Genomic DNA, 15,117 nt, shown 5'->3' on the forward strand with positions numbered 1-15,117 from the left:
TTGACTGTTGCTTCCAATTTTGAGACGCGTCACTGTCAAGTATTCACTAGAAAATGCCCCTTTATAAGTGAAGAGGGCAACCTTTATTTCTCTTGCATTGGAAAAGGCCAAGTTGAAGTCATCCATGTAACCATTTCCTCAGCCAATAAATTCCAAGCTACTCCAGTTAATTTGACGACTGGCAACGCAAATGGAGGCGGAGAGTTGTCTATCGGAGGACAAGTCCCACTTACTGACCTACTCAGAAGTTTAAATAAACAAGGTTGGCACTTGATAAAGTCACTTGGTGTTATCTTTTCTACAACCAACATGAAGAAGAAAATTGGGATTATCGGTGCTGGAATCAGTGGCCTACTTGCATGCAAATACGCAATGCAGAAGGGTTTCAACCCTATGGTATTTGAAGCTCGGAATTGCATAGGAGGGGTTTGGTGTCAAACTATAGAGTCTACCAAGCTTCAAACTCCCAAAAAATTTTACCATTTCTCGGATTTTGCTTGGCCGTCTTCTGTTAAAGAGCATTTCCCTGACCACAACCAGGTGATGGAGTACCTCCAAGCTTATGCTGTTCATTTTAACATACTTAAAAGGATCAAATTTAACTCCCGAGTTACCTGCATTGACTTTGTTACACCATCTAATGAGGATATGCTCTCTTGGAATTTGTGGGGTGGCACCGGTACCGCCATCTCCCCCATCGGGAAATGGGATATTACTGTGCAGGACGTTCGAGATGCATGTGCCCCAGTAGAGGTAATCAAGCTAGTCCTATTATTTACTTTTCAAATACCAAGAAACGAAGCCAAAGAATTCATTGATTGATTATATGGTTTTCTTCTTTGATTGTTAGTTTTTACTCTTTTGAGTGTTTAAATTAAGAAGAAAGGACATGTTTTTAGGACTTTTCCTAGTGGTCTAAAGCTTTTTGGCATTCTCGACCGAAAGTTGGTTCAGCACCTAAACAAAGTACAGAACCTCTCAGGGCCAAGCTTAAGCAATAAAGAACGAAGTGCTGCATAGAGAAATGTCAATTTTCTGAAAGAATCAGTTTAAATGCACCGAGTTATAATACTATATTCAGATTCTTCATGCTGATAATTTAGTTCACATTTGGTCCAATACTTTATTTGCTTGTTTGCGCAAACAGTTGAGCAATCTGAATCCTTATTGCAGACAGAAATTTGAAATATAAATAATGAAAGTTCCTTTCCTTGTTTTCTTTTTTCTTCCAGGTGTACCAACTGGATTTTGTGATCCTTTGCATTGGAAGGTACAGTGACCTACCAAATATACCAAATTTTCCCATCAACAAAGGGCCTGAAGTGTTTGGCGGTCAAGTCTTACACTCCATGGATTTTGCTGCTATGGACAATGATTGTGCTGCTGAGTTCATAGAAAACAAGCGAGTTACAGTAATTGGCTTTCAGAAATCAGCGGTGGACGTCGCAGCAGAAATTGCTAGTAGAAATGGTACGCATTTGCATCCAAGGGTAACTTTCGAGACATGCGTTGAAATCTAAAGACGATAAGTCTAATGTTCCTCTCTTTTTCCTTTTCTGCAAAAATATCTCAGGTCAAAATATAGTCTTCAATAGATATGCTGATAGATGATTATAACGTCAATGGAATGACAAATCCTATAAACAGAATATTTCTTTTCTTTTCTTTTTGTGTTTTCCTCCCATAGAAGTATAGAACGATAAGAATAAATTGATTGATTATACAGGGAAGTATATAGGTTGTTAGGTGCTCTCTTTTCTTCCATCCTCTGTTTTATATGCAGAACTGATATCACTGTATATAGGTTGTTTCCTAGGATCTTCTGTTTCAAGCATGAGATTATGTGTAACTAATCTATCTGTTTCATGCATTCTTAGGGGTGGAGCACCCATGTATGCTGGTATTCAAAACGGTGCACTGGACAGTTCCTGAGCACTTACTCCTGCTCACTTTCGGAGGTTTAACTCGCTTTTCAGAATTAATGGTTCACAAGCCTGGTGAAGGATTCTTCACTTGGATCTTAGCCACCTTGCTTTCACCTCTGGTAATCTCTCATTATCTCAATTGAAGTGATAGCTGGTATGTTTGTTTCCCCTTCCATCCAATTGATCCTTTACAAGTTGATTTCAGCTCTGGATATTTTCAAAATTAATCGAGTGCTATCTCAAGTGGATATACCCATTGAAGAAATACAATATGATCCCTGCCCATGGGTTCCTCAAACAGATCTCCTCATGCATGTTCACGGTTTTGCCAGATAATTTTTATGGCAAAGTGAAAGAAGGAAGCCTTATCCTGAAGAAATCAGAAAGCTTCTGCTTTAATGAAAAGGGTTTAGTTATAGAAGGTGAGAGAAGCCCTATGGAAACAGACATTGTTATCTTTGCAACAGGATATAAAAGTGATGAAAAGATCAAGAACATTTTCAAATCAAACTACTTCCAGAATTGCATTACTGGGTCATCAGCCCCCTTCTACAGGTGCTGAGAAATCGCCATTTTGACTTCTGAGTCTTTTCTTTGAGACCATAGTGTTAGATCATAAAACTAGCCTAATTAGATCATATTGTTATCATATCTCAGGGAGTGCATTCATCCTCGAATCCCACAGCTAGCTATACTTGGATATGCAGATAGTCCTGCAACTTTACATACCACAGAAATGAGAAGCAAGTGGCTGGCACATTTTCTTGCTGGAAAATTTACGTTACCAACCATAAGTGAAATGGAAGCTGATGTGAAAAAATGGGAAGAATGTATGAAGTATTATGCTAAAGAGAGCTACAGAAGATCATGCATCAGTGTGCTGCTGCAAATCCACTGCAACGATCAGTTGTGCAAGGACATGGGATACAATCCAATAAGGAAACATTGTTATCTTGCTGAACTGTTTTCGCCTTATGGTCCTAATGATTATAAATACCTAGCTTACCAGTAAAATTTCAATTCCTTGGAAGTTCTTATTTTTATCAGAAAGATTGGCTTTTTCTTTTCCTATATTCTTTGTTACACATTGATAAGGGTTGTCATCGTTAGACTTAAATTACCTCAATTTACATTTTGAAATTGCAAGAAAAAAATATGATTATTTATATTAGTGATTACTCTATATTAGTTGTTTAATAGGTCCCGTTAGATGTTACCAATAGCCGTTGCTAGAAGCTGCTGATTTATCATTTTAATTAGGACGGTAATTGCTATGAGTTCCTGACAGCATGTAAGACAAGCTAACGGCTGAAGGAAAATCCTTTAATGTGCTCTCGAATCTGCTCGTTAAGTTTCCAGGAAGCAGAGTTTTGTGTTCCTTGTTTCTATAAACACACTCTGGCGCAGATGGAATTGCTAGCCACACGTTTGTTTTTGTATTTCATGTTTTTAATATAAAGTGGGATATTAGTCTTGAGAATAACTTGTGTGGGATTTAGAGCATCCTGGGTTTCAAATTCAGCCTGCCAATACTTACCATCAGCGAGTCATTTGCTTTGGTACAATAAATAAGCCTGTGATGTTGATTTCAACAAAGACATCTAGATATTAACTTTTTAGATGACTTTCAATGGAAAGGAAACCTTAGTTAGCTGTACGAAGTTGCTTCTGACCACAATCATTATTCCAAATTTGACCCGTAGCTCTAGACTCTAAAACAGATTCGATACAAAGAACATGGATATTTTCAGTCATTACCGTCTGCCAAGGACAAGAGAAGAATCTCAGAGCAAAAAAGTCTTTTGCTATCATTATTGTGCTATTAATCAGTAATCTTTGCATATAAAATCAAGTTGCTATCCTCAGGTTAAGCATAAGAAATGAAAATGGAAGTGCAGATCGTTTCCAAAGAAGATGTAAAACCATCGATTCCAACATCTCCACACTTGCGAACCTTCCAGCTTTCCCTTTTAGATCAGCTTATGCCTTCACATTCTTATGCTCCGATTGTCCTCTTCTATCCCATGAACAAAAGCAGTACCCATCTCGATGTCACCAAAAGATTGAAGCTGCTAAAAACATCTCTATCAGAAACCTTAACTCTCTTTTACCCTCTTGCTGGAAAGATTGAAAATGAGCTTTCTATTGACTGCAACGATGAAGGAGCCAATTTTGTTGAAACTAGAGTCAATTGTTGCCTTGACGAATTCCTTATTCAGCCTGACCTCATGCTCATAAATAAATTCCTACCTTTTCCGCTCATCGTGAAGGAATCAGCAGAAAAAATCTATGTAACAAACATTCAGGCAAACGTTTTTGAGTGTGGTGGTATTGCCATTGGCATATGCATATCTCACAAAATCCTGGATGGTGCTGCACTAAGCACTTTTATCAAGGGATGGACTACTACAGCCCGGCCCTGCAAGGAAGTAGTGTATCCTAAATTTACTGCTGCCTCTCTTTTCCCTGCAAATGATTTATGGCTAAGAGACTCGTCAGAAGCGTTGTGGGGTTCCTTTTTTAGAAAGGGGGATTGCATTACTAGGAGACTTGTGTTTGATGCTTCAGCCATAGACAAGCTCAAGGAAAAAGCAACCTGCTCAGGTATGAAATGCCCCACTCGCGTGGAGGCAGTCTCAGCTTTCTTGTGGAAATCCGCAGTAGCTGCTTCTGCAGAATTGTGCGGATCTCAAAGACCTTGTTTATTAATCCACCTAGTGAATCTTCGTACAAGAATGGAACCATCCTTGTCAAGAAATTCGTTGGGAAACTTCCTTTGGATATCACATGCAGAATACACAGCTGAATCAGAACCTGAATTCAATGACTTGGTGGCTAAAGTAAGGAAAGCAATATTGTTGAAGACCATCAGAATAAAGACTTACCCAGTCCAGTAAATAAGATCCAAAGGGTAAAGGGTCTAAGAGCATGGCCTCAGGTCTGTACAGCTCTCAGCTGTATAGACGATTCATTACAGGTCTGGCAGAAAGGAAAAAGGAAGCAACCTTTCTTTCCTAAAGAAGAAAGGTCACTTCAACCCATCAAGGATCAGAAAGTGAACGTTGACATAGACATAGGAGCTAAACTGATAGTTTAAGGACCGTTACAAAGCTCAACCATGTATATAACAAAGCAAGCTCACACTGTAATACTCAAAATTCTTATACTGTAAAAAATCATCATTGTTATCATTATTCCAATAATTTCACAAGGTATCAGAGCAGGTTTAGCTTGTCATCATCTACCCCCTCTTAAACACAAAATTAAGCATTCAAAATGGCTCACAATGACACCACCAAAATCACCAATATTGTGCTGAGAGGCAGCAAAATTATTTTGAGTGGTCAAAGTCCATTTACATCGGTCTCAGCGGCAGAAAGAAATTGGGTTTCATCACGGGAAGTAAAAAGAAACCAAGACCAGTAAATCCAGAAGTACCAACAGAGGAAGAATTGGAAAAAATGGAGGAGTGGCAAACGACTGACCATCTGGTCATGTCAATGATCACCAACACCATGGAAACACAAATCTCCCAACTCTGTATCTTAATGGATTCATCACAAGCAATTTGGGAAAAGATGAAGGGTCTCTACAGGCATCAGAATAATTTTGCCCATATTTTCAGGCTCAAACAAGAGCTCTCTCAAATCACACAGGGAACCAAAAATTCATCAGAATATGCAACAGAAGTCTTAACAAGATGGGAAGAATTGTAGAGTTACTCACCCCAAACAAACAACCCCGAAGAACTACAGTGAAGGGAAGAACAAGATCTTGTTTATACGTACCTTGGGGGCTTAGATTCCAGCTACGAAGGTTTGCGATCGCAAATCCTTCTGTCAAACAACCTACCAAAAATCGACGCGGTCATGGCCTCTATCCAGTAGGAAGAGACCCGACGCGCTACCATGAACAGCAGTTCAAGCCTCGAAGGCTCAGAAAACCGGGCTTTTCTTACTCGGCACTCGAACCAAATCGGCACGTAGCGCATAAGGGGAGCTCCTGCTCCTATCGAAAGGTGCAACCACTGCCGAAGGCAAGGCCACACCTACGATAGGTGCTGACACCTTCACCCGAACCTGCGCCCGTCTCATAGTCAAGGAGACCAAGGGAGTTACTCGAATAGTAGAAACGAGGGCGGAGGAAGAAGAGAAAGAGGAGAGAAACGATTTGGGGGCGTCTACCAGACGAACCTTAAAAATGAAGAAAATGAGGAAGGAGCTCGGGGCGACGTGGGTAGTCAAATGTGTGGGTCGGGTCGTGGGTCGGGTCTGTGGCTTGGAGCGGGTAATTTTAAATCTGAGCCCACAAACTTTACCCGGCCCATGCATAACAATTTGGCCCGACCCAACTTGACTCAACCTGACCCGGTTCGCCGACCCGACTCGACCCGATCCACCCAGTTGGCCAAATTCGGATCCAACCCACTTTTCTCAGCAGATCCGAGCCGACTCAACATAAAATTTGCAACTCTCTCAGCTCATTTCCCAGCTCCAATCCCTCGTCAATCAACAGCAATCCCGTGGGTCAGGTTCAATTTCTAACTCTCAAAGTCATTCTACTATTTTTCACTCTCACGATTGGATTATTGATTCAGGAGCAACCGATCACATGACATGGGATCCCACAAAGCTTCACACTTTTGTTCCAATAGAGTCTCAGCATGTGATTGTTGCCAATGGTGACCAGGCTCCAATTTCTGGCAGTGGCACCTCTCCTCTACTTCATAAAACTATTCATGATATTTTATTATTATCTAATTTTAAATCAAATTTATTATCTGTTGGTAAAATCACGCGTTATTTAAGTTGTAATGTCATATTCTCACCAACTTCAGTCATGTTTCAGGATCGCATCACAGGGAAGATGATTGGTGAGGAATATTTTCAAAATGGTCTCTACTACCTACAAGACTCCATCTTCCAATGTCTTGCATCGATGAACCCGGTCGATCAAGGGATGCTAATGCATCGGCTGTTTGGCCATCCATCCGACCCAGTTTTAAACAAGCTTTTTCCTTCCAAATTAAATTCTAGTTGTTGTGATATTTGCAAGTTTTCCAAACATACACGATTGCCTTTTCCTTTATCTTCAAGTACTTCTGAAAATTTATTCGAATTAATTCACTCTGATATTTGGGGTCCGGCCCCTCTCACCTCTTACAATCATTTTTGCTATTTTGTCACATTTATTGATGATTATTCTCACACTACTTGGCTCTACTTATTAAAAGAAAAAAATGAAGTCTTTACCTGTTTTCAAAATTTCTTCAACTTGTTCGCAATTAATATAATGCCAAAATTAAAATTTTTCGTTCTGACAATGGCACGGAATATGTTAACAAATTTTTTTTTTGAATTTTTTACCAGCACAGGTATTCTCCATCAAACTACCTGTGTTAATACTCCCGAACAAAATGGAGTTTCAGAACGAAAAAACAGGCATCTTCTTGAAGTCACCCGTACCTTACTTTTTCAACACAATGTACCCAATATTTTTTGGTCGGATGCTCTCCTAACCGCCACATACCTCATCAATCGCCTACCTAGTGTCCAGTTAAAAAATCTTTGTCCTCTTGAAATTCTCAAAAGTCGAAAAATCGATTTTGGTCACTTCCGCGTCTTCGGCTGTACTAGCTTTGTTCATATTAAAAGACAACATAAACTCGACAAAAGCTTCGTTAAAACCCTATTCTTAGGGTACTCTTCTGAAAAAAAGGGTACAAGTGTTATGACCCTATCACTCACAAAACCTATTTTTCTCGGGACGTTTCCTTTGCTGAACATGAACCCTACTATCTCCATGATCCAGCCAGCACCACCACATCTCCTAATTTGTTAATTCCGCATAATGTTTCCGTTTTTGATAGTTCCGCACAGGACACTTACCTCGAGGGGGAATCTGTCCCCAATTCTCAAGCAATTTCTTCAGGGGGAAATGTTGCTAATGAGCCTCAAGAAGAAACTGCCTTACGCAGATCTACTCGATTCATCAGACCTCGTATCAGGTTAAGGGACTATGTGTCCCATGAGGTATCGTATCCTATCCAAAACTTTATTACTTATAAGACCATATCAAATCAGTATAAAGCTTATCAAGGAAGTATCATTAAGCATATCAAACCTACCTCCTTTTATGAAGCTAACACCAACCCCAATTGGTGTAAGGCTATGGAGGAAGAACTTCAGGCTCTAGAACGAAATGACACATGGGATCTTACTATCTTGCCACCTAATAAAAAACCCATAGAATGTAAGTGGGTGTATAAAGTAAAATATGGGCATGATGGAACCATAGAGAGATTTAAGGCTAGGTTAGTGGCAAAAGGGTTCACCCAAACCTATGGGGTCGATTACCAGAAAACTTTTGCTCCTGTAGCAAAAATGAGTACAGTCCGTATTTATTGTCTGTTGCCACTAATTTAGGATGGAGCCTATTCTAAATGGATGTCAAAAATGTATTTATTTAAGGTTCTCTAGAGGAAGAGGTCTACATGACTCTCCCTTCTGGTTACAAGGCTACCGTTGATCACTCCCTGGTATGTAAGCTAAAAAAGGTAATCTACGGATTGAAACAATCTCCAAGAGCATGGTATGCCAAGCTAAGCCATTTTCTTCTAAAAATTAATTTTCATAAATGCTCTTCTAATTCCTCTATGTTTGTAAGCACACTCACACAAGCACCATTATTATTCTAGTATATGTAGATGACATCATCATAATCGGCAACAACAACAAAGAGATTGAAGAAGTAAAACTGAAGTTAAAAAGGGAATTTGATATTAAAGACCCCGGTCAACTGTCTTACTTTCTTGGGATAGAAATAGCCAAATCATATAAAGGCATATTTATGTCTCAAAGAAAGTACGTCCTTGACTTGCTAACAGAAATTGGAAAAATAGGAGCCAAACCTATAAATACCCCCATAGAGATAAAAACTAAGCTCAACTTAGAAGATGGTAACCCGCTAAGCAACATAGGACACTGCCAACGTCTAGTAGGAAAATTGATTTATTTAACTGTCACAAGGCCAGATATTACTTACGCTGTAAGCACGGTCAGCCAGTTTATGTATGCCCCTCGTACCTCTCACTTAGATGCTATTGATAGAATCCTCAGATACCTTAAAGGCACTCCCGACCAAGGAATTTGGATGAAAATAATAATAATACTAATACTATTGTTGGTTTCTCTGATGCAGATTGGGCAGAAAGTTGTGAAGAAAGTCAACTTCAGGATTCTGCACCTTTGTAGGAGGAAACCTAGTAACTTGAAAAAGTAAAAAACAGTCTGTGACCACAAGATCCAGCACAAAAGCAGAATATTGAGCCATGGCTTCAACCGCTAGTGAACTCATTTGGATCAAACAAGTACTAACTGACATGAAAATAGAATGCACAGGATCTATGAAGATGTACTGCGATAATCAGGCAGCCAGACACATCGCATCAAATCCAATCTTCCATGAACGAACTAAACACATAGAGGTTGACTGTCACTTCATAAGAGAAAAAGTCTAATCTGGAGAAATTGAAACCCCATTTTTCAGAAGCAACGAACAATTAGCAGACATACTTATAAAAGCACTTGACAAAGTACAACATCAAAATCTTCTTAGCAAGATGGGTTCTACCAATCTTTTCAAACCCAGCTTGAGAGGGAGTGTTGAAGACCATCAGAATAAAGTCTTATCTAGTCCAGTAAATAAGATCCAAAGGGTAAAGGGTCTAGGAGCATGGCCTCAGGTCTGTACAGCTCTCAGCTGTACAGACAATTCATCACAGGCCTGACAGAAAGGAAAAAGTGAGCAACCTTTCTTCCCTAAGGAAGAAAGGTCACTTCAACCCATCCAGAATCAGAAAGTGAACGTTGACATAGACATAGGAGCTAAACTGGTAGCTTAAGGACCGTTACAAAGCTCAACCATGTATATAACAAAGCAAGCTCATATTGTAATACTCAGAATTCTTATACGGTAAAGAATCGTCATTGTTATCATTATTCAAATAATTTCACAAATATCAAGCATTGATGATAAATTTGTTAAGGAAATGAAAGGTGATGAAGGGAAATCTTAGATGTCGGAGTCCATCAAGGCAATTAGCGAACTAGGTTTTAACGATGGAGCAGACTGCCTTGGATTTTCAAGCTGGTGTAACTTTGACTACTATGGGGCTGATTTTGGATGGGAAAATCTTGTATGGGTTAACAGTATTGATTTATCAGATTCAGCTTTTATAAATCTAATCATGTTGGTTGACACGAGATTAGGGGATAGTACAGAAGCTTGGGTAATCCTGGATAAACAAGACATGGCATTATTGGTTTGTAACCCAGACCTCATTAAATTGGCATCTATTGACCCAAGTCCTTTAGTGATTAACAACTTTGTGTTGGGCTAGAAAAATGGGTTCAAACATATACCAAAAATTAAATTTTCAGGTTACCTACGTATCTTTCTAGTATTAAATCATATGGTTTTATATACTTTGAAAATTTAAGTAAAATTCTGATCAATAATCAAGAAAAGAAAATTATGTGATTGTGTTCTCCGGGTACAGGCACTTCATTATATAGAACCAGCATGAAGAATTTATGGGCTTGATTCTCAATTAAAACGGCAAAAAAGCGAAGACACAGGGCCGATTAATCCCATCTACTAGACAATGATAACCCAGCTCAGATCCAATCTCCAAGTGGGGAAATGCTCTCTCTATTTCTAATTTCTACTTTAATTTATTGCAAAACTCCAACTGTCTGATGGTGGGCCATTGCCACGTTTGGATAGGTTGATTTGGATTGGATCAGCTTTACACTTTTTATTTTACTCACCTTCCGATCCAACGGCTACAGATGGGAATAAAAAGAAAAAAAAAAACCGATGTCAGTTCGTGGCCGGTGAACGTGGAATTTCCAATGACACACTGACAACACTCTCTCTCTCATTGTCACCATTTGGAACAAAAGTCTTAGCGTTTGAATTGCAATTCCTTCTTGTTGTTGTTCGTGCCTGGAGAAAAAAAAAATTATGAAATTGAAATGAGAAAAAAGAAAGAAAGAAAGAAGGCAGGAGGAGGAAAAAAGAACATTCTTTTTTGCTTTCTGGTTCCTAATTCTTGTACCCATATGACTTTTCCCTTCTCCTTCTTCCTCTTTTTCCTTTTTGCTGGTTTTTTACCTGTCAATTGTAAATCTAATTCCACTCTTACCCCTATCAATCGAGATCTCTACCATTCAAGGTAAATTTAATAAATTATTCTGCTCCTTCATCTTGATGATTCTTTTCTCAAGTTTTAGTTTTGGTTTGCCTACTGCTTCTTTTCTTAATTTTTATGGAATTGTTTTATTATTTTGACCACCTCTTTTTTGTGGAGTCTTTTCCAATTTCATGGATTTTGAGTTTTTTTTTTAATCTTAGATAATGATTGTAAAGGTGGAATCTTTTGTTTATGTATGTATCTAGTTATAATCATTTTTTTATTGCTGTTTTGCTTAAATTCAACTGTTATGTTAATGCGTTTTCCTTAAATTTTGATTTTGCAGCCTTGATTTGTTGGAGCAGATAAAGGCATTGGTTCATCGCCACCCAGACAAGCTCACTGTATGTGTTGTGTGTGCTTTGTTTGATGCTTTATTTTAGTGACGCTTCAACTTTGTAATCATTGCAATGCATTTTTTTTACAGGTTGAGACGATTAAAACAGAAAACAAAGGTTACGAAGCACAGATCACAGTAGTTACTTATTGCAGGAGCAGAAAAGAAATTGATGACAGGTCAAAGTTTCGGATTCTTCTTGTAAGTTTTCTGCAAATATAATTGTAGGTTGTATGATTTTAGTTTGAGTCCATCAAGTGTTACTTTTTGGCCATTAGTTTTTCCCATTTGCTGAAGATTAAGAAAAGAGAGAGAGCAAGGATTGAGCTATATGCGATTATGCTTAAATGAGAAGAGGGGGTGAGGGAAGAGAAGGGTGGGAGATCAGTAGATTTTCTAACCCTATTTTCCTTTTGATAAGTAGTGGATTAGATTATCTCAGATTGGTAATTGCTGGTTTTCTTGACAGATAATTCCTTGTCTTCCAGAGTTTTGGGCAGCATGGGAGGGAGCTCATTACATCAGAACTTGCACTGCGGATCTTGTCTATCTTAAGCGAAGAACAGTTTCTTCCCAATATAAGTCCAACTTCCCTAAATAGTACTCTTGACAAGCTTGTTATAAAGGTAACTTCTTCTAAGCCCTCAGTTGTGTTAAGAAATTTTTGAAAATGCTAATTTCCATTGATTTACAGGTTATTCCTATGGAAAATTTGAATGGCCGAATACGTGTTGAAGAAGGAGAGCTTTGTGAGAGAAGAAATGGTTAGACCATTGATCTTTAGTAATTTATTATGACTTCTAAGGAAGACATAGGTACTTAGTATTCTCTTTATGTGGCAGGAAGAGGAGTTGATCTCAACCGAAATTGGAGTGTTGATTGGGGCAAAAAAGAGAAGGTTTGATATACTTCTTCTCTCTATACCCCTTTGAGTCCTACACTGTATTGTCTGCTAGAGTTGCATCTTTTGAGTTTCCTACTGAAGATATAATGTCTTGGCAATTTTTAAGTATAATCTTAGATGCACGCACTATAAAAAGTGTAACGTGCAGTATGCTGTTGTGTGATATGATCCTTTATATCTCATAACTGGTTTTGGTCTATTTATAGGATTATGATCCATATGAAGAGAATCCTGGAACTGCTCCTTTCAGTGAGCCTGAAACTCAAATAGTGCGGAAACTTGCCTTATCATTTGATCCTCACATCTGGGTTAATGTGCACTCTGGAATGGAGGTAAGTGAGGCTAAGTTCCTCATCATATTCCTTGTGTCCAATTGCTGAACTGATGTATGTTTAAGAAGTAAAACGGACTAAAATATCTTGTGTACCACTCAAGTTTATATTATTGGTGTATGGGTGTTCGCAATTGAAAATCCATAATGAAGTGTTTGGCTATTTGCTTATAAACCTTTCTGGTTTTGAACTTTTTTTAAAGAAAATTTTACTGCCTTCCTGGATGAAGCTTTAGTTGTTGCTTTGAATCAATAAATTTAAAACATTAGCTCTAATCCATTGTTTAGTTGTTTAGGTCTCGAGAAAAATTCAGTTAGTTTATTCAAGTTTGCTTGGGAGTTGGGTTATTTTTATTAGCCGTGGACCGTCTTGGCCAATTTTTATAGGGAACCTCTTTGTAAACCAGCTTAGACGTAGTCCTTGGTTAGAATCAAAATATGAACTTGATTGAGCTAGGCTTCAGCAGGCTTTCACTCCAAAGTTTAACTTGTACCCCTGTCTGTGCTTTACTCTCTTTCTCTCTCCTTGCTTTTCAAACTTAATGTGGCTTCCTTCTGGGATGCTTCTGCTGCTTTATTTTTTAATTAAAGACTTGTGTTGTTATGAATATTGCATGATCTCCTACTTCTTGTGTTTTGTTTGTTCAGGCTTTATTTATGCCATATGACCACAAGAACACAACTCCTGATGAATCACACTCCTGGCAGATGAGGTCGTTGCTTAGTGAACTAAATGAAGCCCATTGTCACAAGCGTTGCATGATTGGTTCAGGGGGAGGTTCTGTTGGGTCAGTTATATTCTCAATGAAAGTTTATTACTGATTTATCCTAGTTTTACATGAGTGGACTTGTCTGCAATGTGAAAATGTCCGATAATTTTCTCCTACACCTCAGAGTACCATAGTTGGGATGCAATGTCATTTATATGTTGTTAGAGTTGAAATGTTAAATGTAAAAGCTTCACAAGGCATTTTTTAGGCATAATGGAGTACTTTTTGGTAATCTTGATGTACGCATATATCTTCTTTGTTGGTAGTTTGGAAATGGCTCTGTTTTGTTCTTCAAAAGTCATGTCTAAGCCATAATGAACAGTTTTATCATACAGGACATGGTATGCTATTACATACTAGGAGCATAATCAATGGCAGGACCTGCAGGTTAGGTGGCCATTAATTCTCATATACAAATTTAAGTCTTTAGAGAGTCGGCATGTGCTTTTTGCATCTCTTTCAGGAGTTGAGTGCTCCAGATCCTGCATTTTTACGAAGGAAATGGTGTTTTATTTTTTTCTTTTGCTGTAAATATTTAGGTCTATTCAGCATTGTGCCTCATGGGACTATTACAATTCCTCCATGCTTATTATTATTGTTATTTTGTTTGTATTTTTATGCCTAAACTTAGGTATCTTGCGCATGGGACGGCAACAGATTACATGTATGACATTGTAAAAGTTCCTATGGCTTTCACGTTTGAGGTTTGTGAAATGTGAAATTTAAGAAAAGAAAGTTGCTTAAATGTAGTATTTGTTGTTTATATATTAATTATTAAATGACTGGCAGATTTATGGAGATGAGACAGCCTCATCAAAGGACTGCTTTAAAATGTTCAATCCTGTAGACCTCACTACCTTCAATGTATGTTAAAAATTACTCTTCCAATTGTCCCTGATTTCATACAGTCTGTATTAATTTTCTGAAATGGTTTTGGGTACAGAGAGTGCTGAATGATTGGTCTGCGGCGTTTTTCACGATATTTAGATTGGGACCGCTCCAACGGGGTGATGACGGATCAAACTCAAAGGCCTCCAAGTCCAGTTTGGACAAATGGGTGTCCATAGACGAATATCTTGATGGGTACTTAATGGAGAGGAGAAATAGATATGGGAAGAAGATGGAGGTGCTTGATCTTGGGATGCAGGAGATACGAACTTATTTTAGACTCTTCTTGCTATCCTCTGTTTTATTGTTGTTCATGTTCTGTTCTAGAATTTCCAAAGGCAAGTCTAGTAGACCTATCGTTTCGCCCATTCCCCTTTGACCAAGTTACACATAATCCTATATCTGCAAGATAAAAAGAAAATATGTACTTTACATTCTCGAGAGAAGAGAAGAGAAGATGTGATTTCTTTTATTTGTGTAATTAGAGTGGCTTTTTTTCCTTGCTATAGTGCAATAGGTTTGCCTTCGATGAATTGCATTGACGGTATTGCAATTTCAAAGGCCTGTGGTTTGCAGCAGTAATACTTGCAGCATTGTGCCCCTTTAATTTATTGTTTCTTCAAATCCGGCACTACTGCCCCAATATTGCTGAATTGAAATTGTTATTTCTTGAACTACAAAGGAAGAGGAAAAGACATCGACTTAC

General features: G+C 38.4%; 2 protein-coding genes and 1 pseudogene across 2 annotated transcripts; all 3 read left to right on the forward strand.

The window, feature by feature from the left end:
* The first annotated feature begins 29 nt into the window (after nt 1-29).
* On the forward strand, nt 30-3,096 carry LOC8273603 (probable flavin-containing monooxygenase 1). The gene is made up of 5 exons (XM_002510621.3): nt 30-753; nt 1,233-1,470; nt 1,878-2,044; nt 2,131-2,480; nt 2,583-3,096. Exons 1-5 carry the CDS (start codon nt 310-312, stop codon nt 2,935-2,937), a joined length of 1,554 nt encoding a protein of 517 aa, XP_002510667.1. The 5' UTR covers nt 30-309; the 3' UTR covers nt 2,938-3,096.
* A 569-nt stretch (nt 3,097-3,665) lies between these two features.
* Nucleotides 3,666-10,326, forward strand: LOC8273602 (annotated as a pseudogene).
* A 441-nt stretch (nt 10,327-10,767) lies between these two features.
* LOC8273600 (metallocarboxypeptidase A-like protein MCYG_01475) lies at nt 10,768-15,085 on the forward strand. Its single transcript, XM_002510618.4, has 11 exons — nt 10,768-11,163; nt 11,468-11,525; nt 11,609-11,719; nt 12,007-12,144; nt 12,213-12,282; nt 12,361-12,416; nt 12,629-12,754; nt 13,402-13,541; nt 14,155-14,227; nt 14,313-14,387; nt 14,467-15,085. The coding sequence occupies exons 1-11, from the start codon at nt 10,964-10,966 to the stop codon at nt 14,788-14,790; spliced, it is 1,371 nt and encodes a 456-aa protein (XP_002510664.1). The 5' UTR covers nt 10,768-10,963; the 3' UTR covers nt 14,791-15,085.
* The last annotated feature ends 32 nt before the right edge of the window (nt 15,086-15,117 follow it).

The sequence above is a fragment of the Ricinus communis genome, chromosome 2 (genome assembly GCF_019578655.1).
Source record: "Ricinus communis isolate WT05 ecotype wild-type chromosome 2, ASM1957865v1, whole genome shotgun sequence".
NCBI lineage: Eukaryota > Viridiplantae > Streptophyta > Magnoliopsida > Malpighiales > Euphorbiaceae > Ricinus > Ricinus communis.